Below are 27,002 nucleotides of genomic sequence, written 5' to 3' on the forward strand. Positions count from 1 at the left end.
CAAATTGCTCCCTGCAGAAAATAGCCCTCATAGACTCTCTTTGTCACTTTGATTTGGTATGCTCTTTTTCTATGTATCTTCCACTCCATTGCCTCCATTCTGACACTTTCCCAGCTGATCCTCTCCGCTGCACTGCTGCAGTAAAGCCTGGCCGGTCTCCATTTATCCCAGACCTCTCATGGGTATCCCAGGGCATTGATTTCTCTTCTGGCCTCCTAAAACAGCAAAATAGAGTACTAAGGGTAAGGTCAGACAATCAATACCAGTTACAGTTGCCGCCGTTGTTACAGTCGCCTTCAGTGTTACCTCTGGGTTATACAACCCCAATTCCAAAAGAGCTGGGACGCTGTGTAAAATGTAATCGCAATAGAATAGAGAAACCATATGAAATGTCTCAGAGAACTTGGGATGGGGCCATGTTTACCACTGTGTAGCGTCCCCTCTTCTTTTTTTAAAAGCAGTCCGTGAGCATCTGGGAACTGAGGAGACCAGCTGCTGGATATTTTGGATATTAGTGTTCTTGTTCTTGCTGCTCCGTAGTCCTGGGTCTTCTTTGTTATAGTTTTTCATTTCATGATGTGCCAGATGTTTTTAGTTGCTCCGGACTGCAGACAGGCCAGTTCAGCAACGGGACTCTTCTACTACAAAGGTTTTCAATTCAACTCAGTTTTATTTATATATATTATATATCATCAAATATTTTCATGAAATTGTGAAATATCTCATTTTCACCATTACAACACAACATCTGTGTAATAGTGGGAGCTTATAAGATTTGGAAATCATTGAAGTAAGTTTTAAATGTACCTTTTATACAGTGAATGAAATGAGGAATTGCATATAGTAAAACATTCACTCAGATAAGAGGCTTCAAACAAGGGCGGTTTAATGAACACATACAGCCCGTTTGAATTCATGTAAATATATTGAGCCACAGATAGATCAATATTCAGAAGGCAAATGGAGAGCATTCGCTTTCTCTGTCAGGGAGCTAGCACACCTTTCACAGAGGGGATGCAAGAGCTGCACATAACAGATCACATGCTGTCACTAGATCAAGTGACACAGTGAGAGGGCTGAAGCGCCATAATTTACAGGCGGACAAGATGATATTGATAGAGTGTGAACAACGCTGCAACGCCCGCATGCTCGGGGGACTGCTAAAGCTTGGGTGCTCTGATCATCTAGCAAGACAGTGGGGAGTGGAGGAGATGCCACTCAGTTAGCAGATGTCAATATTAGCTAAGTGTCAATGTGTAAGGGGTGTGAATGCTGACAGCACGGAGTAACACATACAGGATGGCTAAAACAGGAGTAGTTAATTTAGGTTTGGGTCTCTTTTCTGTGTCATAAAGTAGCATAAGAGTGAATACAAATGTACCTCAGGCACCACTTCGAGTTAAACAGGTACAGGTGGTTAATGTGGTGACAGGGCCACTTCCATATCCACAGGTCAAAAGGAGAAATATTATGTAAACCATGCTGTGTGAAACATTAGATTCTTGTATGAGAGTGAAAAAGGAAGTTTTTACAGGATTCTGTGCAGTCCTGTAAAAAACTACCAGTACCTTTAGCCTCAATAACTGGTTTCTGTTTGACTTTATCAGTCTGTTGTGTCAGTGTGGCCCAATCTTCCTTTTAACAGTGCTTCAGGTCTTTGAGGTTTGTAGGAATTCATTCATGCACAGCTCTCCTAAGGTCCTGCTACAGTCGGATTGAAGTCTGGACATTGACAGGACCATTGCAACTTCTTGATTCTTTTCTTGTTCTAGCGTTGATGCTGCACTTCAGATCTTTGTCCTGTTGGATGACCCAATTTCAATATAACCAATATAAACATATTTTTCTTGTCATTTTTCTCTGGTTGACTGCATCTAAACAGCTGTATTACTTTAAATTATATAAGGGTCTTTGATAGTTTTACAGCAGTAAGATAATCCAAATCATCATGGTTATTTGTAGAAAAAGCTCAGCTAGTAAAACATTTTAAACACCCAATGAAGCAGGAGGAAAAACCAAGTTGATCTCTGGTGAAGAGGAGTCTTCTTATAATATCCTTTTTGTTCCTGAGATTTATTCAGCTCAGTCTTTTATCTTCTTTTTCTGCCATATTTTTGGTTTTGCTTCTCCTCAGTAGCTCAGTGAACCTTACAGCTCGTTGACTTGATTGTTGACTTTAATTATGTGCTGTGACAAGACAAGAAAATTAAAAAAAATCCTGGCACTGAGATCACATCTGCCATATGTGCCCAGACATTATCATGTTGTTTCTTGGACGCTCAAATGGTTAGTCATTACCTTTCAGTTCTAAGCAGCAAAATAACCCAGAAACACTCAGATCAGTTGTTTGTGCAATAAGGGAAAATCGAAGGCAGTAATACCACGGTTTGGTGCATTTACTTCAGATCACTGGGTTTTTGCATCTCTGTGTAGCTGCGATTTGAGCTGAATATAACATTTTTATGAAAAAGGCTGAAAATGCATGGCAGAAAATCCTCCATTACACTTTAAACTCTTGTGTGTTTACCCACAGTCCCCATGGACACTAATCAGAGGTATGCTGATAATTGTCATGGCTGTCCACTCTGGGAGAGGAAGCTGAAACAGGAGAAGGGTGCAGAGAGGTCCGCCAGCATCCGGCTGCTAGCCATCTCTCCGGTCATCTGTGCTATGCCAGCCATGGCATCCAGAGTGAAGCCTGTGGAAGACAAAGCTGGATGCTCACAACCAAACCGCACAACCTCCCTCCATATTTAATCACACTAAATCTAAATCCAATGTGGATAAACAAACGAGCAGGCATTCCTGTTCCAACCCTGACATTCATCCAAGTCCAAATCTGCACAAATAAGAGGAGAAGAAGCGGAGATGAGGAGATGAGGAGCTGAGATGCGGGGTGGGGATCACAGAAGTGTTTACAACCGCAAAATGCTGGAGACTAATCTTCACAGCACTGTTTGCACGGACCCCATGTGTTCAGTCATTTCATGGAAATAGACTCGGCAGTATTCATCTGCACGCATTCTTTGCATTGCATTTATATATATATATACATATATATTTATGAGTGGTTATCTGCTTTAGTGCACTGAGAATCTTACTGAAAACGAAATTAAACTGGAAGACGTGCGTCTCATCTCTTCTCATCTTCTCTAATTTCTGGGCCCACTCTGAGAGCAGCCTCATGTAGCCCTGTTAATGAGATTACCAGCACTTTCTTCTTAGGGGATTGTATTAACTTTCACATGCTGGACTCTCACATTCCAGTCGCTGTTATGTAATTCATACAGTTTTTGCAATGGGCAGGTAGATCGCTCCACTTTTTAAATCTTTCTGTAGCAGTATATAGTTCTGCTATTAACTTTTCAGGCTTTTTTTGTCTCCTCTGCAGACTTTCTGTTGTGTATTGTTTTTTATTGTGCTAGCACACCAACAGGAATCAATAAAAGTAGTCTAATTTCTCACACAGGTGCACTCTCCTGCTCCACATTCATGCCTGGAGCTTAATTGCATTGCTCAACAACATCATGCCAGCCACATGGGATGGAGTCTAGTTGTGTGTTGGGCCAAATAACTGTGTAAGGCTACCCAATAATCTCACACATGGTAAAAGATGAAAAGGCAGCTCGCACGTGCTGTACTACCCCACATCCTTTCCATTTCCATTACCAAGCAGTTCAGTACACTTGATCTGATGCATGTAAGTCTGAAGAGTCAGCGACTAGCGTTCTAGTCTAAATCTAGTCAATTTTTCTTTCTTTCCCCACACAGAACCAATAAAAAATGAATCCATCTTCAGATAGAACCATGTGTTGGCTCAGTCATGCCACTCTTTTGGAAGAAATAGCAGACTGCAGCATACATTCGCCTTTTCCACTATTATATCAAAATGATCATTAAACATGAACTCTAAAAACAAGCCAATCTGTACTGTTTTATGGTAAAGATCACTGGGTTGTTCAGTTGTTTATGGTGTTTATTTAGTGACTGTTTGAAGCTTTATTAGGATGGAAGTAGATGCAAAAACAGAAGTATTTGTTTCATAATCAGGTAATGCAGGTTCCATAATAATTCATGTTCCTGGAATGGTTTCATCTGATAAGGAATAAATAACAAAAACATAAGAAAATACTTTCCAGGATGACAAAGTCAGACAAAAAGCGTGAGTTCTCCTTTCCTACAGATGACAAATCAGCGGCAGCGCCGTTGAAATCTTCCTGGTTAAAAGTTGAGTGCGCAGCTTGTCTCCAGCATATTGAACATCAGCAAATAAGGCACATCTGCCTTCTTGTGCATTCACTCATGCAGGATTTCTTCTTCAAACGCCCTCGATGCATCACTGAACAGGAGCGTGTGGCCACCCTTGACTGCAGAAAATACAAAGCAGACACATGCAGACAAAATGCTTCAGTTCAATACTGTCCTGGCGTGGAAGGTGATGGGAAAGGATCAGCAGGGGCGCACCACATAGTAGTACACCACATACTTAATGCAACAGATATAACTGCTGTAAAACACTCCACTGTGGCTTATCTCAAAAGAGGGTACAAATAGATATTAAGCAAAAAAAGTATTTAAATAATATCACATTTTATGGGAAGCAAAAATGCATGTGTGCTAAGTGGAATGAAAGTGGGTTCCGTGTCTCACGCAGATATTCATTTAGTGTGTGTAATCATTAAAGCATTTAAGCAGCACCTCCCATTACTCTGTCTGTGCAGCTGGAATATTTGCAGTTTGTAGTTCTGATACTTGACGGTGAACAGGAGTTTAAAATGCTTTAGCGCCTGTGTGTATTTAGTGTAAGTGTTACTGTATGCTTTATGTGGTTATTTCTTGCATTGCAATAGACGCATCTCCACGAGCCTATGGGTGGCAAGCGGAAGAGGTGAAGAGCTGGGTGAGGGGGAGGGAAGAGAGTCATAGAGAGATGGAGAGAGAGCGTGAGTGAGTGAGAGAGGGAGCGAGGGAGGGAGAGAGAGAGATAGGAAGGGTGCAGGGTGCGCTCCATCCACAGCCTCTCTCACTGTGTCGGACTGTCATCCCTGGAGCAGTCGCCTGAATCTCCGCCACCCTGTGCAGCGGTCCTCCTCAGCTTTCATCGGGTTTTTAGAGTTGTAGCATGGATACGATTTAGGCTAACGCGTAAGACACCACCTAACAGTCATTAGTTTCATTTAAAGAAACCTCCTGAAGCTCTCCCGGCCGAAGTCACAATAATGATGGAGTACTGGAGGCAATGCGCGCTGTGGCTGATAAACTGCAAGGTGCTCCCAGCTAACCACCGGGTTACGTGGGACTCTGCTCAGGTATTTGACTTGGCTCAAACCCTCCGGGATGGAGTCCTCCTGTGCCATCTGCTCAACAACCTCAGACCCCAGACCATCAACCTGAAGGAGATCAACCTCCGGCCGCAAATGTCACAGGTAAGAAGCGGACAGCAGACACCCCCCTATTGTCCGTTCCTCCCTTTCGTCGCCGAAACTTGGTCCCGGTTGAGAGGGCCAGACTCCGTTAGAACTGAGCGTCTTTAAAGTTTCACTGCTTTTCGGTAAAAAATGAACTTCTGCTACAACACCATCAAATCTTAACTCGACTGCAGAGCCTTCATTTGTAATTCGGCACAACGTGGTTCACAAATAAAGGCACGGTTTCAACAAATGTCGAACTTTTCCAAAGATCTTGGTTGCCGCCGATCCCCAAACTGTGAGGTTCAGCGGCGGAAAGCGGCACAAAAGCGAGGGTGTCAGCTCACGTTTGTTGCCGTGTCGTCAACTTGAGGGCCTTGTCCCTGTGCGAAACGTATGCCGAAGAAAAAAACGTGCTCCTTTCCATTTCAGAGAGCTCATATTCGCTGTTTTACGGAGTGAACAGGTTTGACAGACGGAGGGGGAAATCGCTAAAATATAGGAAAAAATGGACGGACTTTGGTAGCCAACTTTGCGCTGCATGAAAGTTGTAGCGTGAGCGAAAACGACCACAAGCTGACTTTCTCAAATTCTGTCACTTCACTTAGTAGCTGGTGGTTGGTGGTTGCTCTACAAGAGACAGGTCAGAAAATAAACATGGGCTCTTCAGCAGGCCTTTTGCGCATGATGTTTGTACACAGGGCATAAGATTAAGCCGTTCTTGTAAACGATGCTAATTAGAGAATTGTTTTTTGTTTTAAAGAAAAGATGATTCAAGATGACAGATAGGAGTGCAGTGCTTTAAAAAAGAAAAGAAAAGAGAAACCAAGCAAAAATGGCTTGTTTGGCTTGCCTAAGGAAGAGTAAGAGTTAACAAAGGCAACCATATAATCTCCTTAGTTTATGGGATAGATAGATAGACAGATAGATGTGGCCATGTGGCTCTACTTTTATTTTGGTACCATCTGCTTCAATGACAGGACAGCTTGAACCAGGACCAGATTAATATTCACCTTCATAACAGTGAATCTGGGCGTCTGGCGTGGTGACAGCACACACAGTGACATAGCCACTCACCTACTGAGTCTGCAGGCCTGTTGTAGGAGTATTAAGCTGCCTGAATAACACACACAGCCGTGCACACACATTACCGTGTGTTACCTGTAATCGATGCTCTAATGCTCTCATCCACTCCAAACAGGTGATTAAGGTATGATATCTGTACCGTGATGTACTGCACGTCTAAAGGAGAGGAGGGGATTAGGCTTGTTTCCTGGAAAAAAGGCACAGTCGATATGATATGCAGTTACCGCTCGTTCACAATTGAATTGGGAATCCGCTGTTTGAGCTCTGCGTCCGGGTCAAGTGGCCGTTTTAAGAAAGCCTAGAAGATTTTAATGTTATCAGGGGCAGTGGAAGTAATCCTTTTCAAGGATCTGCTTACACAGTCAGTTGTGTAAACCTGATCGGGGCTGTAAGAGAAGCCTATTAGTCCATTTACTGGCAGATGCTACGTTTGAATCAATGTCACTGCTCTAACACAGAGTTATCAGTAGTTGAGTGTTGTCTGTCAGCCGTGACATAATGACATGCTGTGTGTGGAAAGGTTATGAACTGCATTTACGCTCAGTGCCCGGCCTGGCCCGGCCTAGACTAGCTTATTTATAGACAGACTGTGTTTTATGCACGGTTGGATGGCTTACACAAACCGAGTCAGTGATGAAGCCACACTCAAAGGCAAATGAGCATTAGTAGTAGGCTTGAGCACGATCCCATACGTTTACAAAGTCCATTCGGTGATGTTGCCACTGTGTTTTTGTATTTCCCAAATTCAAGTTAAACAGTGTGAAATGGCTTTCTCTGTTAAGTCCGAGGTTTCTAGGTGGGTGTTATTCTGTTGTAATTGCTAACGCAACACACATATTGTAGTTCACCTTTTGTTTTTTGCAGTAGGGTGTGAAGTGCATTACTTCCCATTGGCTGAACAGAATATCTACGAGATCATAGCAGCAGTTATACACCTTTACGACCTCTTTATAGGTTCAGGTACTCGAAGCTTTGGTTCTGCTTACAAGGTATTACCATGAGCAGCGAGTATTTGTTCTCAGGCTGGCATGTCAGTAAAACCATAACTCATAGCTTTTCCTTTCAAGCACATTCACACCACATGAGGCTGGATATAAGCACCCCCAACTCCTCCTACATGCACATAATTGTAAAAAAAAAGGGTGACAGAAGTCCCCCTACAACTTTCCTCCCTCTGTCTCCTCTAAGTTAAATTTATGAAACTGAGGGTGGAGCTGCTTCCCTCTTTCACCCTGCATAATTCATGAGGACCGTGGCAGCTACTTTATCATTGGCCAATAATAACACATGGGACGCCACTGTGGCCTCACCCATGGGACCTACGAGAGGGAAAGACAAAGGCAGTGGTAGGACAGGGCTACAAAGGGCCTGTCTAGCCTCCACAGAGGCATCTCAGAGGACATAATGGGACCTGCAGGGCTAGCCTGCTGCGTTGAGGTTGGCTGCTTTAATTAATGTATGATGCTTCAGAATCTCTGGAGAGCTCATGTGCATGATGTCGAAATCAGGGCTGCTTCTCTCTCTGCACCATTAATTGTGTTTAGGTTATTGGTAAGGTCTATATTGTGTTTCATTTCTGTTAGGAAATGGACCATGTCAGGCCATCAGAGACCCAGTAGGTCACTCGGATGTTGGATGAAAAAGCTGTGAAATGATCAAATAAAGTACCTGATGTCTGTATATTTTTTATTTATATAGCACCAAATAACAACAATAGTTGACCAAGATCTTACAATAATGCAGAGAAAACAGCAGCAATCAGACGACTATGATCAAGCATTTGGCGACAGTGGGAAGGAAAAACGTCCTTTTAATAGGAAGAAATTTCTGGCAGACTTAGGGAGGGGCAACAATCTATTGGGGATTCTCAGCTCATACTAATGAAATGAGTTGATGTGTACTGTAGCTTTTTTTCTGGTGAAGGCTACTTTTTTAAAGCTTTGAGTTTAGCATTTTTTCTGTTGCTCTTGGTTCTTGGAGCCTGAAGTGGCCATATTTGGCTAAGAAGTTGGAGGGCTAAGTTAACGCTAATGCTTACTTGGTTAGCAAAGTGCATCCATCAGTTATAGGGAACACAGTCATATATGCATGTTATCAACCTCTTAGGTGGTCTATTGCTACCAACTGGACAGCAAAGAATACTTTTTTATCAGGTAAAGATTCCCGACACAGTGAAAACACCACAAACACGATTATGAGGTCTAGTTCACTGACTCCAGTTAGCTACGGTGAAGCTTTGAAGACAACTGTTGTCTTTGTGGCTGATGTCTCATGTATTTAGGCTTCAATACAATATAAATAAATGAGGTATGTAAAAATGCACCTCTGCTGCAGTTGTCATTAAAGGGAAGTTGTCCAAAAAGAGAGTAAACATGCTTATTTCTTAAGCGACGTTGGGCAATGGAAGAGTCTGTGGGGGATGACTTGTTTTTAAGCCTTCTAGAAAACTGCAGTTTATGTTTTGGCACTGGTGTGTAGGCATCATTTTTCAAACTAAGAGGTTGCCCTTTGGTGAAAGGAAAAAAAAAAGATGTCAGTACAATGAACAAAGACTGGTTAAGTAGACATTCGTCTGTTTGTGTGTCTGGAATTGTGCAAACGGCACAGCATTTGCTTTTACCTAGCATCAGTATATCAGTATCAGGACCTAGTGTCAATATAAAGCAAGTTTTTGACCCATTTTGATCAGAGCTTTTACATTGCAGGGACGACCATAATTGTAGTCTAGACACAGCTCAACCACAGCCCAAGCAGCATTCTGGTTTTCTACCCAACAAAGACCACATAATCAGTAGTTGTTTTTGACTCAGTGGAATTCAGGCTTTAGCTTTAAGAGGAACCGTGGATTGCTTGTCATGGTGCAACCAGCAAACCCTCCCTGTGTGAGCTGGTTGCATTTGTCTGAGTGTCTGTCACAGAATGTACTAAAAACACAATAGTGAAAGGATAGGGTAAAGGACAACCAGTGACTGGCTGTGAATTTGCAAAGAACGCCATGAAATTGTTACTGCGTTGGGTTTAAAAGCATATAATTATATCATTTGATTGAAGTTGAAATCTGTCCTTGTGCCCCAAACTTGTCTAGCCTGCTGTTGCGTTCCATGACACAGGATTTTAAACTGCAGCTTCAGAGTGAGCACGCTGCCGCAAAACCAACCAGCTGCTAAAAGTCTGTCAGTCAGAGCGGCCGTGAGCTTCAACGTGCACAGGAAATCAGGAAATGGAATAGAGGAAGGAAGTGAAACTAAACATGCCCTCGATCAAGCTCAGACCAAAGAACGCAATTAAGAGAAAAGAAACTTCTCTCTTCACAGTGCACGAAAGAAGAAGAAGAAGAAAAAAAGAATTGTTCTTTATAGAATTGTCTTCAAAGATGTCAAGGCCGAGTCTTCATTTTTGGAAAGCGAAAGTGAGAGAATGACGGCGTGTGAATGACAGTCTGGTCTAATTTTAACACGCCTCAAACAGCAGAGAGGTTTTCAGAGAGCACTGAAGCTGATTAACAGTCAAAAAAAGCAACAGAGGATGCTTTCTTAATTTTTGCGCAGATACCAGCGAAGACCCGATTAACACATTTATGAATTCTATTAATGCGATGCAGACTAGTGTGATGTAATCTATCCATTATACTCTTTAAAACAACTAATAAACAGCAAATGTATTTATTTTTGATCATTTTCCATAATACATTTTGACAGGTGTGTGGTTTCACCTGACCTGGATCTGACTCTTTAAAGGTCTTGTACACATGGTGCGCTTAGAGAATGGTATTATACGCTATACATGGCACAAATGTATATTTTATTGGACTCAGACCAAAGTTCTGTGATGCAAATCAAAGAAGCCACTTTCCCACTGTGAGCTCTGTGTACAGCAGGCTTCAAAGACTCAGAGGCTCGCGCTTCAGTTGCAGAACAAAAGTCAGATACAGAGATTTGAGTGGGAGAATGAGAAAGACAGAGAGAGGATGTCTTCATTTTCTTTTCAGTGCCTGTGCAATGAGGCAAGTCATATAAGCTGAGCAAAAGGGGCCTGCATCTACACAACAGATTGCGATCCTGTTTAAAGACGTGTAAGAGGTGCCTCAGATGTCAGCATCTAAATTTGCATTTGCAGGAATGTTTAGAGTAGCAAAGTTGAGGGTTTGGTGTGAAGTATCAGAGTGCAATTACAATGTGTTTATAGAGGAATAAAGCTTAGTGAATGGAATATCTAATGTAGTTTTTAATAAAAAGCAAGGGTATAGACAGGAAGGATGGGGGGAAATGGAGACAGGACAGAATAGTGATATTTCACATAGTGACCTTACATTGATATTGAGACACCAAATATTGATATTTTACTGTGAAAATACTATGAAGAAAAGGGCTAATCTTATGCACTGCAATCCTGAGATAATGTTAGCCAAGCAAACTTAAATCATCTCAACCGAAAAACAAAAGGCTGGACTGCTTACCTGGACAAAGCTTTGTCCTAATCCAGAGCAAGCCAAAAGACTCAGTCACACGAGTAAAAATTGAACAAAAAAACTCACTGACAATAGTGTGACATCGGACTGATATCAGACCAATAGATTATTGATATCAGATCGACAGCAGACTAACTCTGCCTTATGACAACATTTATGGCAGGTTTTAGTGACAGTGTTGTGTATGTGTGCTTGACAATTTTATCTTTTTTGACACCGATATTGTACATCAGACAGATATTGACAAAACTGAACTCTGAGGACATTATTTCCAGTAATGAAAAGGTTATAAAATACAACATGTGCTGTTGCAATACTCAGCATATCACAAAATGTTAAATAGTAGCTGTTAGATTCAATGTAAATGCTTTATTTGTGCGTCACAGACTCGCATCTCACAAAGACCTGCTCTGTGGGTTATATGGACACTATGAAGTGTGCTTTTCTTGTTATAACAAGTCTGAAAAGAACTTCTAATGTTTTTGTGGGAGTAAGAAGCTGAAGTTGAGTCTTCTTGCTTATCAAGCACAATGAGGTTTGTGGAGTTTTATACATAGAATCAGAAAGTGTGAGTTTTATATCTGAAAGGATTTAACCTTCTCAGCCAGCTTCCAGTGACGTCACTTTGCTTCTCTGGTATCATATCTCATTAAGGTTTTGCACTGAAGTGTACTTTTTCAGCTTTTCTTCTTCTTTCTGTTGTTATGCAGAAAATTAGCACCAGTGACCGTCCTTAATACTTAATATTCTCATCCTTATTGTATGCGCACTCACACCTGTGAGTCCGCGTTGCATGCTAATTTTGCACACGCGACTAAGCGCATGCTATTAGTATGCAGTATGCAAGGGTTCAGAGACAGCTCATGAGTCCCATGATGACTCCATCTGAGCTGCTGGAGCTCGACTGCCCTCGTTGGTTCATTTTGAAGCAAAGATTGCACCTGTCAGAGTGTAAACACCACATTACTGTGCTCATGCACGCCACGTTGTTGCAAGGCTCCACGACCTTCAATTTACAATTCCGGTGCAGTCGCGTTAGTTTGTTCCAGCGTGTCACCCCGATGACGTGCACGTACATGTGCGGCTTTATGTACAGTGACATGGATGTAGACATTTGCAAAGACGCCATTGCGTTGCATCGCACTTGTGCACAGAGCAAACTGACCTTTCTTCCTGTCACCAAGGTAACAAGCCGAACCACAGCCAACCGGTAAAGGCTACGCTCCACGTTAAAACTATATGTAATGTATATGCTGATTTAATTAGGAGCTATTCGCTGGTGGAGAATGTACTTGCAATCAATATTTATTATGTTACTCAGTTGTGGTGCTTTGGATTCAGTTAATCACTGTTGAGTGCTCTGAGAGCTTTAAGAAAGTCAATACTGTCTGTTGTCTTTACTGGCAAACAATCATCATCACAAGTGGCATTCAGTTTTCAAGGAGACCCTCAGCGTACACTATGATTATGAACATTTAAAGAGGCGCATTAGTAAACAACAACTGCAGTTTAACCTTTTTTCCAAGCTCGGAAATGTCAGGATACTATTTGGAAGATAGTCTGGAGCTGCAGATGTACACATTGATGATACCAGCGTACAACCACCAACCACGCTCATAACCTTTTACTGACAGGTTTACTGTTGTAGGAAGCCTGGAGCTGGGAGAGATGGGTGGAAATGAATGGAGCTGCATATATCTGTTGTGCACATGAGGGAGATACATTTTCGTACAAGTGTATGGACCCGGAATAGAAAAACCGTCTGCAGTTCACGAGATTATTGTCTTTTCCTGCAGGGACAGTAATGTGTAAGGTGCCCTGTGCTGACAGTGCGGAGGTGATGGATGGCCTTTGTCTGTCGGAAATGGGAATGTCTGCATTTGTGTAATGGAGACAGAGAGGGGGTGAGTCCCTGAAATAGATTAGGAGCTGTTGTGACTCAATACATGTATAACACAGCACATGCAGGTGATGAGGACAAGGGACAAGGTCAATTAAAGGCCTGAAAGGTCGAATTAAAGGCTCTAATTTGCCAGAAATAAACCTTTGTGGAAGGTGTAAACGGAAAAACGTTCAGTTTATCCTTCTAAATGCGCGTCTTTTCGCAGCGTGGTTCCAAAAATAGGCCCTGCACAAACCCATATCAGTCAAAGCCCACTCGCCTGAATGGGCAGCGGCACACACGCATGCACACGCACGGGTCAGATAGCCATTGACCTCGCTCTGTCAAGTAACACGGCAGAGTTGTTCACATTTTTGAACACAATCTTCCAAGAGGCAGAAAATAAGGGAGAGGAGGAAAGAGGAGGAGAAGGAGGAGGGATGCTGTCTGCTCACCATTCACGCTTCAGTGTTTGCTCATTCAGTGTGTACGTTTTATTTAGCGCTTGACACAGTTTATATGACATTCAACTCTCCACTTTCCACAACCCTGACTCCTTTTAATCCTGCCGAGCCGGTCACAGTTGAGTTGAAACTGCTTGACCTGCGTTGCCGCAGCCACGAGGGTTCATATCTCACACAGTAACACTAATTCACTCGGCTTATCGTCAGGGGTGGGGGCAGGGGTAAGCTTTGTGTACATGTGGGGGTCATCTGGGTTCAAACCAGGATTTAATGGAAAATGGCTTCCGAGTCACGTACTGGTGTTGTGGGGGAGGTAGCAGGGTTTTTCCCCTTTTGCCTCTTTGTTGCCACAGAGAGGCTCGGGGAGCTGTACTGTAAGCGTGCGCCTGGCTCTTTTGTGTGGATGTCAGAAATGTCACGAGAAAGACTTCCTGTCATCTTCACTTCTTCCTGTGATTTCTCACTTTAAGAATCGGGGGAGCTGAGCGTGCAGTTTAGAGTGCCATTCATCTTCATGTATGTAAATGTCATCAGGTGACGCTGATGACATTTACATACATGAATTTCAAAACTCTGCCTGGGCAACATGATGGTATTTGAATTACTGATCGTTCTGGCCTTTATTTTTAGGAAACTTTAATGCAATTGTGTGGTTTGGAGCACCTCTTATAAAAATGAAAGACTTGTGGACTTAAGCTTGAATCATTTGTTGTTTAGTTGCACAAAATCCAAAGAGGGCATCAACCATTTGTTTCATAATCTTGGTTGACTGTTTAGTACCAACTCAAAAACACTACAGCAAAGAGTGGAGTTACAGTTACGTCTGTGGCACAAACTCGGTTATTGCGATCAAATACAATGAATTTTCGATCTCACATGTCTTTGAATCAAAGACAGGATCAAGGTCTGCAACCACTTGGAGACCACTTGCAGTCTGCAGAATGACTTTGGTGGTAAAAGGGCAATAAGATGGAGTCAGTCTGATACGAGTTTGTTATTGAATGGGTTGACAACTGCATAAAGCAGCAATTAACAGTGAATAATCCAAAAATTAAAGCCTGTATGTATAAATTCGATGGTTTGCAGTTGCTTGCAAACCTTTGCCAGTCCCTCTGACAGTCTTTACAGTATGTCAAAATTGGACCGTGATTGTTTGGAAATAGATTACCTCCCACAAAGCGACCTGTGCAATCACCTTGCAGTTGAAACTGGTCATCCAGACGAGTGTGTTGCACGCTCCACCTCTGTTTGCTGCAACTACTTGTAATCAGGTGCTGAAATGTGAAGAAAAGTAAATCATCAGCCAACCACCGATTTCTTTTGTAGTTTCTTGGGTGGTTGTGGACCTATTTTTACTCTAGTGTGACTGAGGTTTGACTCAGTGATGCTTACTATTCTGTATATTTACAATGAAACATTAACGTTAACATGGCAACTTTTTCTCATAAACAGCTCTTTGGCCGTTTATGAGACATGTACCTAATTTTTCTGTATTTTTTTGCTGTTAGGAAGGTTGTATATGATGCAGAACATCTGCATTGAAAATAACTGGCTGCTTCATCTGTGATTCAGGCTGATCAGATCAATGATCCTAAACAGTCAGCTGAAAGAACCTGTAGAGTGACGGGGGTGTCAATAAAGTGATGTGGTGATCAGAGACTATAGAAAACCAACGACATTCACGAACTTTTAACAGTTTATTTTACCAGATAAACTTTTTTCAATTTTGAGGGAAGGGAGTGAAGTGACTACCAATGAGAGCGAAGGATGTAGTTGATTAGATATGACAGGGTGGTAAAAACATTAGTGGGTTACCTAGGCGACGGGAACATGGACCATCTGCTCGTGACCAACCATCATCGACAGAGTGATTAATAATGACAAAGGTTCATGTTTCTGCCATCATAAATTACCCTTTTTAAATTACACACTTTTCCATTCTTAGTTCAAAATGAGTGTTTAGCTTGAGTCATTCAGCTGGGAAAAACCTGCACATTCTCATTTTCTCTCACTCTCGTTGATACCATAATGCTTGTCCGTCACAATTACTCTGCATACTGAATGGAAGGATTAGCTGGAGCACCACGTAGAGCTCCTGGACACACAGATGACTTTTAAAGCTCGCCACGTCCAAAGGGAGTGGGAACCAATGAGCCTAGTCACATATGAAAAAAAAAAAAGCTGTTGATGAAGAGGTGGTAAAGAAGTTGTCGTTAACTAGCAGGGAATATTCAGAGTCACGAGTGAATGGGAGAATAATGGGGAATGAGACACTGCGTTGAATTTTATTGTAAAGCAAAAGCTGTGCAGTTTTAGTGCACTTTAAAAAACGGGGTTATTGCTTTACACCAGAAAGAAAAGCTGCTGAATGCTCGCTGATAATATTCTGTGAGGCTGAGTAAGATGATGAGCGTCTGGCTGGCTAGGCTGCCTGTTGTGATGATCCCAAGCCCAGGCGGAGAGAGAAAGGAGTGTTTTTGACAGTGTCAGCAGACCTCTGCCTGCCTCCCACCTCCCGTTTCCTGGTTACACAGCTGACAAAAGCTCCTACATGACATGGATGTGACCCGAGCGCTTGGATAGTGATATCTCACCCACCGGTTATGACTTAAGAGTCTTGGCAAAAGAGCTCCACAGATCAGGCCTGCGCACATGATGTAATTCACACCGGATACAATATCTGAGTGATGGAAAGTGGCAAGACAGTCAAACACAATACACCTAATGTATATATCTCCTCTACATTTCATGGTTTCCTCTTTGTTGTCCCATTTTGCTGTCAGCAAGCAGATGACATTTGGGGAGCTCTTACCTGAGAATTTGAATTCTTTGCACAAAGCTTTGGGTCCCTCTGCAAAATATGCTTTGTAATTAATTGATCATAAACAAGGTTCATGTGGGGCGATGGCCAAACGTCTGGCTGTATTTCATTGTGTATATCTATGAGAGAATGAGACCAGGATTTCATTAAGCAACACAATCCACACAGGGCCCATAAAAGGCTCCGGCTTGTTGCTATGGAACTTAGGCTTGTATCAAGGAATACATGAGCAGAAACTGGAGACTTACTGTGGATACAGGGACAGGGGACAAAAACACTACATTGATATACAGGATTTTTTCTCTTTGACTTCCACATGGTTGGTCTCAGAAATGAAATGCACTTGTAAGATTTTAAGCCCACCATACATCAGTCTTGTACTGTATAAACTATGCATTTTATCCAAACCTAACTGGCGCGTGTTTGGAGCTCCCTGCTGAGACTTCACAGCCTAATCTGTCTTTAAATCCTTGTTCTCCACAATGAAGCTGTTTGCTGTTTTCACTGAAGTACAGAAATAGGTGCATGAACATCGTTGGATGCATCTGCCTTGGATGCTGTGCAGTTTCAGTAGGAACATATTTGAATTGAAGGCTTTTAAATAAAGCTACTGCTCGTCCTATTTCGTAAATACACGACAAAAACAAGCGTGTTTGATAAGGGTCGCTGCAGGGGACACCGTGTCACAACGTCACGTCATAAGTTTTACTTGCAAAATAGAGTAAAATCTGTTTTTGGGACTGGATGTGAGAGACATAAAACCCCAAAGATACTGCAAATGTTAACCCTGTTTTAACAGCATTTTAAAGACGTTTTCAGTTCAACCAGGCTTAGTTGGGGTCTGAAAAGGAAAAGACATAAAAGAAAAGCATCAAATAAATAAGACAAAGTACAAACTTCGAACGAGCCCTTATTTAGACTTATTTAGCAGGAAATCTTTGTAGAGCCTAGAACGTAATCTACACAAGTGGTCGACATCGTTGCTTTAATCTTTTGGCGGTGCATTATTTGTTAATTACCTTGTACTCCTGTCCTGGTGTTTTATATGCAGTACCAGCCAAAAGTAACAATCAACCTGCTGGGATTTTTAAAAAGCCTTTGTTGTAGTCAGTTTTTTTAGAGGCTAACATATTTCATCCTCAAGGTTTTTCACTTTGTACATTACCTCAATTGATACAAGACAGACTAGTGACAATTGTAAAGTCACAATCGAACAGGACATTGACGATAGTTGCGGACTGTAGCGTCCTGATGTGTAGTTACATTGCACATAGTTTACGCTGTAGGTTGCGGTAAAGGTTTTCAGAGTTTTACGGTCTAGATATAGCTAGCAACGATCTAGCTTTCCAGCCAGAGGATCGATCCCCAGTGAGTGTAGTAGTAAAGGAAGTCTGTAATCTCAGGGGACTCTGATTACTTAAACTATTTAATTCTTGGATCTTTCTGAAACATCTTTTTAGTTCATCTTCTCTACGCACTTAGCTTCCACCTGCAAGCTAATGTTAGCTTGCGTGTGGGTTAGCCACAGATGCTAAAACCACTTTAAACTGGGATATTCTGAAGCTCTAAGTTTTTTTGGACTTCATGGGTTGAGCTGCTGATTTGTGAATCTTTTCTCACATTAGGGATTTTGGCCATGCAATTGTCTCCAGCTCTCAAGTCTGTTTTTTGAGCTGTTTTGACGTTATGGCAAGGCACAATCTCTCCTTGTGCTTGCTGGATGAGGCTGCTGCCACTGGGAAATGCAGTTTGGTTGATGTTCTTGGTGTCTAAGGTTTAAGTGGGTCGCCTCGTCATGTTAACATCCGCGTGAATGCGGAAGATCGCACTGAAACATGACTGATGTTATTCACCCCACCTGTCAGTGGTCTTAATGTTATGGCTGACTGGTGAATATCAGACTTTCTCTTAATGGCAAATTCAGATTTTTTGAAATTTTCTTTTAGAACTCACTCTCTCATTGGCCTGGACATGGAGTCTGGATTCATATGTACGCACACACACGCATGCACACACTTACACATAAGGCCCTTCGATTCTTGCGCCCCAGAGAGTCACTATTGCAGAACAAAAGCTGCCAGTGGAACAGTTAGCGGTTGCCTCATCCTGCTCCACTCTTGTTAATACAATTCCCTCTTTGCTGTCTTCGGCTCAGTGCAGTAGAGAAGCTGTCTTTCATATAGCATGTCCTCTGTGAAGCTGCTTCCCTTAGATAATATAGTGAGGTCCTTTGGGACTCTCCAGAGACTCCAGGCAGACAAGATGTGCTTGTCTGATAAAAGAAAGTGATGTGTACAAGTGTAAACATTCAATATTATTCACTCAGTGCTTGCTTGCTGCTCTACTCTTATCTGGAGCTCGCTGGCTGGGGGCTTTTCTTTCTCCTGTGAAGCCATCTGTAAAGTGTAATTCAGTTGCGGCAGAGAGGCATTTTATATTTGATGCGTGGACATGCTCCGCACAGACAAATCTGATTCTGCGTCGTACCATGAGAGGGAAGGTGTGTCACGCATAACAGAGTAACTCTGGGCTGCTTTGCATCCTTTCCCGTGCTCCTAGTTTTCTGAGGTGACACTGACTCAATTAGTTTACCAAAAGTTGCCATACATGATTGCAGTCAGGCCTAAAGGTATGGACTCATATATGTGGTCTGTTTAGCAAGCAGGAAACAGCGAATGAAATCTGTTTCCTGCGAACTTGTTACCCAAGAAGAAAAAGAAGAAGACAGTCTCTTTTAAGATACTCAAATAAAAAACTAAAAAAAAGGACCTATAGAAAGATCGTGGCCTTTAGAAAAACAAGCTGTATTTCTCCTAAAATGCTTCCACGCAATTAAACATGGCTGTCACCTAAAGTAACCGAGTGTTTCTGCCCCTAATTCAGATGCTCCTGAGATTTTTCAGACATTTTACAAAGCTGACGGTGCTGATGGGCAATGAAGTTAGTCTATCTTACTTCACAGCTGCTGATATATACACAGCAGTGCAGTGCTTTCAGTTGTCTACATTCATTGTAGACTCTGATCCCTTTGTCCTGGTTTGACCATAAGTCGTCACTGCTCAAATGCACAAGCTGAAACCACACAGCCGTTCCTGTTGTGACTCTGTGTTGGCTGTGATATTGTGTTGTCTTAGTACCTGACGTGTAAGTATTGATTTACTGATAGTTCCATCACGTAAGTGTCATTTTGTCATGTAACACGTCTAATAATGCTCGGATGTAAAACAAACAAACAACCAAAAAAGTGTTCCCAGCAATTTGGTGCATAGTGGTGTGGCCAAAACCAGTACAAAATCAGAACTTTCGGAAACATCTCTTACATCAGCATCCTTTTTTTGTCTTCCATCCTGTATTAACTACGGGAAGGCTAAGTCGCGGATGCTGCATGCTGGTTAAGCCCTGTGTGTTGACATCACCCCCCTTCACTCACTTAGTGCCAGCAGTTCTACGAAAACAGTGTTAAACATCTTTTACTTAATACTTTAGACCTTTCCCCCCCCCACCCGTGTTTTTCAGTGGTTCCACATAATATGGATAAACAGTTTCTGGGCTGAACTCCATTAAGATCATTAGCAAAAGTTTCAAGCTGCAGATGAAGCAAAACACTTGCACGCTCAGTAAATGACCTTGTTTATTAGTAGAGTTACTTATTGATCATTTGATTCAATTTTCACGTGTCAACGTGCACCCTCAGCTGTAATTAAGCTCTAAGGCTCAGAAAGAGTTTCTTTTCATCTTCATTAGTGTATTTGCATTGTGCTGCTTGCCTGCTAATAACCTTGTTGCCTAGTATGGAAAATAGACGTCTGTGCTCAGCAGAAAAATTACTATAGTGGCAGATTTTGAGGTGAAATCCTCAGATCCTCAGTTTGGTCCTCGGAAGAGACAAATCTCCATTAGGCTGCATCATTAAGAGCCAAATCAAACACGCTATGGTTACACCTTGTGAATAAAAGAGCAGCTGAAAGTAGCTTTAGAGTATTCACATTCAGTCTGTGGTCAGACCAAATCAGCTATTTGCTAATCTGTCATTATCAGACTGAAATATTCAATAAACAAAAGGGTAAAAAAGAGACGGAAGAAACACCCTTCATCCATCTAACTAGTGTTGATTTTGCATAATTTGTCCTCAAGAGGGCACTCCACAGTCTCCCTGTTGGCAACACAACAATGAAACAATGGCGTCAGATGTTACAGATGTCTGTTATGCGTACCGGTGGTGAGGTTTAAAACAACACTTTGTCCATACCTAGTAGAGCCCAACAGATATAGGATTTTTAAGAACAATACCGATATTTGTTGATTTTACAATGTGATATATCGATATATGAGCCAATAATTCTTTTCCATACACATGATACATAAACAGATTTCCTTAACATTTACTATGTACGATTATTTACTTGTTCACACTCTATCTGACTCTGTTTGAATCAGCTGGTTGTTGTATTTGTGGCGTTCCAAACACGTGTTGCCAACTGGGAAATTGCCCTCTAGTGGACAAAATATACGTATATATATATATATATATATATACGTATATAAACTACCCAAAATATGTTGACAGAGGCATTTCAGGGATTTTGAATCAATCTGAGATCCAGATGGGTTAATTGTTAATCACGTTAGCCATGATGACGCCGTTAACGCCACATTAACTTGTTATCGCCGAGTAACCCCTTACACGGATTGATCTGCTTGTAACGCGGATTAGCCCATTTTAATGCATTAACGCGGATCAGTCTGCGTCAATGCTGACTAATATATATATAGAGAGATAAATTTATATAGATAAATCTATTGGACAATATAAATGCTGATACTGATAGATTGGCAAATAGCGAATATTAGCTGATAATATTTAAATATTATCTGGCTCCAATAGCTAGTGCCAATACCAATAAATGCTTCTGTTTTCTTCAGTTTTTGTACTTATTTACTTCCAACTTTATATCAGGGACACAATAAACCTTCAGTTTAAAAATAAATAACGCTAGTGTAACGTCTTTCAGCTCTTTCTCAAACTATCTTTCAACATTTAGCCACTTTGAAAGTGATTTAACGCAGCACATTGTCCAAAGCTGAAATGGAGGCTGAACATAAACACACCACAACAGTATATATACAGATGTACTTGCCTGTGCGCCCAATATTATCAAATGTACAAGAGTTATGTAGCTATGCATTAATGTTAGTAATGTACTTTTGAATTTGGAAATGCAGCAACTATAACCAGCCAGCTTATATGTTTGGTGATTGTTAATGAGCTGTGTTTGAAGCATTGCTTTTTAAATTGTATTTGAAATAACCAATTTCTCTTGGGATTTTAGCTTTTAATTTGCTCTTGTGCAGCAATTTGCTGAAGATAAACATCACAATCATAACTTTATGGAGGTTTTGACTCAGTTTAGACTGTGAGATCCAGATAATGCAATGACATAATTAGTGTATACACGTGGCATGTGCAGTTAGCCAACTATTCAACTGATAAGTCAATAATAAGGACGTTTCTTAAAATTTCTGTTTCGTTTACATGACGATAGCAGAGACGATGTACTGTATGGGGAGGAGTAACCAAGATCTCGGCCTTTCTCTCCCTGCTCTGTTGAATTATCTTTTCCTTTATTATGTAGTACTTATTTCAACAGCAGATACATCATATTAGTGAAACACGACGCCTTTAAGCACAGCTTCCCCCCTCTCTCAGAGCTGCGGCCCTCCATTGTCTTAAACTGCGTGGCCTGATTTGACAGCGAGAGTGAAAGCTGTCAAGCACTATCCAAAAAGCAGAAACTGTACGGTGATGTCATAAAGACACGCGCACAGACACGCAGCCATTTGGAAAGAAAAGTGAAACATCACAATACTGCCTGTAAATTTACCGTCCTGCCACTGACACATGAACCTTTTCTGTCTCCCCGACACAGTTCCTGTGCCTGAAGAACATCAGGACTTTCCTGGCAGCGTGCAGCGACGTCTTTGGCATGAAGAAAAGCGAGCTCTTTGAGGCCTTTGACCTCTTTGACGTCAGGGACTTTGGAAAGGTAAGGCACGACTGCTACAGGCCCGATAAAGAACGTGACGGAGGCTTTGGCATCGGCAGCCTGCATCCACCCTCGCTGTGTGCGCCAGCTGTCCCCAAAGACTGTTCTGAATTAGTCAAATGTGCTGTTACACCCACTTTTGCCTTTGTCTTTAAGTCACGCAACTTGGAGCTACATTTTTATTAGTCTTTCAGTGATTTCTTTCTTAAAAGGCAGACTTGGTCTTTGTGAGAGCATCTGAAGTGTAATTAGAAGACACCGGTTTTCCCATCACAGGTGCTAATAAATGCAGTCTGAGGCCACAGTTTGGCTTGCTTCACACTCCCAAATCACGAGTAAAGCTGAAGTCAGCAACATGACCCAGCACTTTAATCGCTTCCTCTCATTAAAGTAAAAAAGTCAGCGTGCAGACGTTAAACGGGGGGGTTAAACGTCTGGCCTCCGGTTCGTTACTTTGATAGGGCTCTCAGTCTTCACTCGCAGGGCTGTGGAAGCGTCTGCGGCTCTCCGGCAGCCCTCGGGAAGTCCCCAGGAGGTTAATTTAGAAATACCAGGCTTGAGCAGAAAGAGGGTGCTGCTGCATTTTGGTGCACACGATGTGTTTACAAGATGACAGGGTCATAAATCCAGAGCTTAAAATGTGTGTATGTGAGAGCGAAAGACTGAAAAGCATCGATAGGAATGAAAAGTTACTCTGAAACACTAACTACTGGAGCACTGCGAGCTCACCGGTCAGGTGGCAACACTTGAGAGGAAAAAGTTAAAATGGGGTACTTCAGAAGAGCACAGCAACAACACTCAGTGCTCACCTTGTGTTAGAGTTCAACTCTGTGTTTCAGCTACACTTTCACAGCTCGCTTTGAATTATTGGAACATAATGAAGATCTTCTCCATCTTCTCTCTAGCTTTTGTTTTTAAACTGGTGTACTAAACTGAATTAAGTAGCTGAGAAAATTAAGCCAACCATTCATTAAGTCAGTTATAATTAAAAGATATTTGGACTGAGGCATGTTCCTTTCTTTATTTCCTGGTAGAGCGAAATACAAATACAAATCTGTATCCTTGCTTCTCAGAAACAAACAAATGTTAAGGTTGATTTATGCTTGTAATTGTACATTCTCATATTTTACTATTCAATTGTTAACTCCTGTCCTTCCAATAGGATAAACACAGATTTGTACAGGGCTTCAGTTCTGTGTTAACCAGATACGATTTGGTGGCAGGTCCATGCTAGCTGTTTTGTTTCTAGTCTTTATCCTGGGTTAGCTAGCTACAGCAATGTGAAAGAGAACAGTTTCACAGGATTGTATAAGGTCCTGTGTACCCTTACTGACTCCATAGGAATTAAGAGGTTAAGTAGCAGTCGGGGGCTTCTAATGGACTCGATTAACTGATCATCAGTGAGTGTGAGCACCTCTATAAAGCGGTCTTGGCAGTTTGTTGGTCTGAAGCATTCATACCAAATCATCACCCCTCATTGTGTGTGTTAACACAGTGTCACAATCTTTACAGGAATGGACGTCCCAGTAGAGTCAGAGCCTCATGTTCGTGACAGTACAGTTAGAAAAAGACCGAACAGGGATGGCTTGCTTTGAAAGATGACCAAGAAAAAGCCTCTTCACTCTATAAAGAACATGGCAGCGCAGCTTATGTTTGCAAATCAAAATCTGAACAAGCCTCATGACTTCTGTAACAACATCCTTTGTACGGATGAGACTGAAGTGGCGATATCTGGCCATGATGATGTACAGTGGGGCAAAAAAGTATTTAGTCAGCCACCGATTGTGCAAGTTCCCCCACCTAAAATGATGACAGAGGTCAGTAATTTGCACCAGAGGTACACTTCAACTGTGAGAGACAGAATGTGAAAAAAAAATCCATGAATCCACATGGTAGGATTTGTAAAGAATTTATTCGTAAATCAGGGTAGAAAATAAGTATTTGGTCAATAACAAAAATACAACTCAATACTTTGTAACATAACCTTTGTTGGCAATAACAGAGGTCAAACGTTTACTATAGGTCTTTACCAGGTTTGCACACACAGTAGCTGGTATTTTGGCCCATTCCTCCATGCAGATCTTCTCGAGAGCAGTGATGTTTTGGGGCTGTCGCCGAGCAACACGGACTTTCAACTCCCGCCACAGATTTTCTATGGGGTTGAGGTCTGGAGACTGGCTAGGCCACTCCAGGACTTTCAAATGCTTCTTACGGAGCCACTCCTTTGTTGCCCGGGCGGTGTGTTTTGGATCATTGTCATGTTGGAAGACCCAGCTTCGTTTCATCTTCAAAGTTCTCACTGATGGAAGGAGGTTTTGGCTCAAAATCTCACGATACATGGCCCCATTCATTCTGTCCTTAACACGGATCAGTCGTCCTGTCCCCTTGGCAGAAAAACAGCCCCATAGCATGATGTTTCCACCCCCATGCTTCACAGTAGGTATGGTGTTCTTGGGATGCAACTCAGTATTCTTCTTCCTCCAAACACGACGAGTTGAGTTTATACCAAAAAGTTCTACTTTGGTTTCATCTGACCACATGACATTCTCCCAATCCTCTGCTGTATCATCCATGTGCTCTCTGGCAAACTTCAGACGGGCCTGGACATGCACTGGCTTCAGCAGCGGAACACGTCTGGCACTGCGGGATTTGATTCCCTGCCGTTGTAGTGTGTTACTGATGGTGACCTTTGTTACTTTGGTCCCAGCTCTCTGCAGGTCATTCACCAGGTCCCCCCGTGTGGTTCTGGGATCTTTGCTCACCGTTCTCATGATCATTTTGACCCCACGGGATGAGATCTTGCGTGGAGCCCCAGATCGAGGGAGATTATCAGTGGTCTTGTATGTCTTCCATTTTCTGATGATTGCTCCCACAGTTGATTTTTTCACACCAAGCTGCTTGCCTATTGTAGATTCACTCTTCCCAGTCTGGTGCAGGTCTACAATACTTTTCCTGGTGTCCTTCGAAAGCTCTTTGGTCTTGGCCATGGCGGAGTTTGGAGTCTGACTGTTTGAGGCTGTGGACAGGTGTCTTTTATACAGATGATGAGTTCAAACAGGTGCCATTCATACAGGTAACGAGTGGGGGACAGAAAAGCTTCTTACAGAAGACGTTACAGGTCTGTGAGAGCCAGAGATTTTCCTTGTTTGAGGTGACCAAATACTTATTTTCTACCCTGATTTACGAATAAATTCTTTACAAATCCTACCATGTGGATTCATGGATTTTTTTTTCACATTCTGTCTCTCACAGTTGAAGTGTACCTCTGGTGCAAATTACTGACCTCTGTCATCATTTTAAGTGGGGGAACTTGCACAATCGGTGGCTGACTAAATACTTTTTTGCCCCACTGTACAAGCACCACATATGGTAAATGAATGGCCTCAAACCTCAATGAGCCGAGGCGATGCTGTAACGAGTGGGTTGTGTTCCCTCTAGGATGATGTACAAATTCATGTAGAAAACGTCTTGCTACTAAAGGTGGTTCTACCAGCTATTGAATCATGGGATGTTGTTTTTTACAGTACTGTAGAGAGTCCTGTGACTATATTTCACATGACTATATTTGGTTCGAAGCTTTCAAACAGGAAATTAAAATGTTCTCACATAGAAGGATTTACATAGAATTTGCTTTTTTGATATTGGCCACATTAACCCGCTGCTACTATTTATTTGGAAGTAGTACATGAGGTAGAGCTTTTTTTGGTGCATGGTTACAGTTTCAATGGCTTACAGAACCTGTCAGTGAGAGACTGATAGAGTCAGACAGAAAACAATAAGTTCAGGGTGTTGCTGCTGAAGAATCATTCTGGTGTCTGATTTTGGCCGGATTTTTCTCCACTGGTTTCAGTTGGTGGAGGGAGAACTTCGATGATTCTTGAGTGAATCCCACTTTGCCATGAGTGACTCTACCATCTCTGAAATTAGACTGGAAGCTGGTTGGTAATCCTCGCTCGGCTGGCTCCGCAGAGGCTAATGGAGCGAGGCGGGCAGGCGATGAGCGAAGCTGCCATTTACGTGACTTTTTCAGTTTTTTTTATTTTATTTTATTTTTTTTGTTGTTTTAAAAATAGCTGCCGGCCTGCTTCTGAATAAAACATCAGCTGGCCTGTTTATTTGAGAGTTTATAGACTTAGATATAGAGTCTGTGCTGGGAATATCTCTGTCTGCTTCAGCAGTCGCACTGTGTAATCTGAAAGGTATTAAAGTCCTTGACTCTGCTACTTTAGAAGCTGGGAAGGAGCATTAAAGGGAGAAATCCTTAGAAAACATGACCAGACTAGGAAAATCAAGGGCGCGTTTAATTTGTAAAACTGGTAAAGGCTTTGTGTGTTAGGCTGCTGTTCGGTATTGAGGTTACCTGGGCGTTTAAACATGGCAGGTATTTTTAGGCCACTGCCGACACCGGGCCAGCCAGAGAGCATGTGAAGCTAAGCCACCGCGGTCAGGAAAGACGACAGAGACTGAAGCGAAGGACTGAAAACCTCCCTCCTCCCCTCTCTGCCCTACATTCTGACAGATTTTCTTCTTACCCCTGCTTCAATATGGACTGTTTCGCTACCTGGAATTACTGACCCACATCACAGTGTGGCTAAATGCTACAGATGCATTTGAGGGCATTTTTGTTATTTTCTTTTTTCCATTCTTAAGACAATGACGTAAATGTTTGGTTTAACTGTTATTTCGAGCAGTAATGGACTACATTTCATCGGCGGGGATTGCTTCAGTTTTTGACATTAGTTTAGTGTCTTTTCCAACACAAAAATCCAAAAATTCCAAGACAAAATCCAGATTTCTTGTAATGTTACTGTTCCATCTCTTTTGATCTC

General features: G+C 42.1%; 1 protein-coding gene across 1 annotated transcript in view; it reads left to right on the top strand.

Moving 5' to 3' along the window:
• Positions 1-5,037: 5,037 nt before the first annotated feature.
• The window catches only part of vav3a (vav guanine nucleotide exchange factor 3a), a 93,559-nt gene continuing 71,594 nt past the window's right edge, over positions 5,038-27,002 (top strand). The window contains exons 1-2 of the mRNA XM_085362717.1: positions 5,038-5,426; positions 22,057-22,173. Coding sequence (XP_085218843.1) covers positions 5,220-5,426; positions 22,057-22,173 — 324 coding nt within the window. The 5' untranslated portion in view covers positions 5,038-5,219. The remainder of the gene's footprint in view (positions 5,427-22,056; positions 22,174-27,002) is intronic.

This window comes from Diplotaxodon limnothrissa, linkage group LG9, assembly GCF_057381915.1.
Source record: "Diplotaxodon limnothrissa isolate DT_005_m linkage group LG9, D_limnothrissa_male_GT1.1, whole genome shotgun sequence".
Taxonomy (NCBI): Eukaryota; Metazoa; Chordata; class Actinopteri; order Cichliformes; family Cichlidae; genus Diplotaxodon; species Diplotaxodon limnothrissa.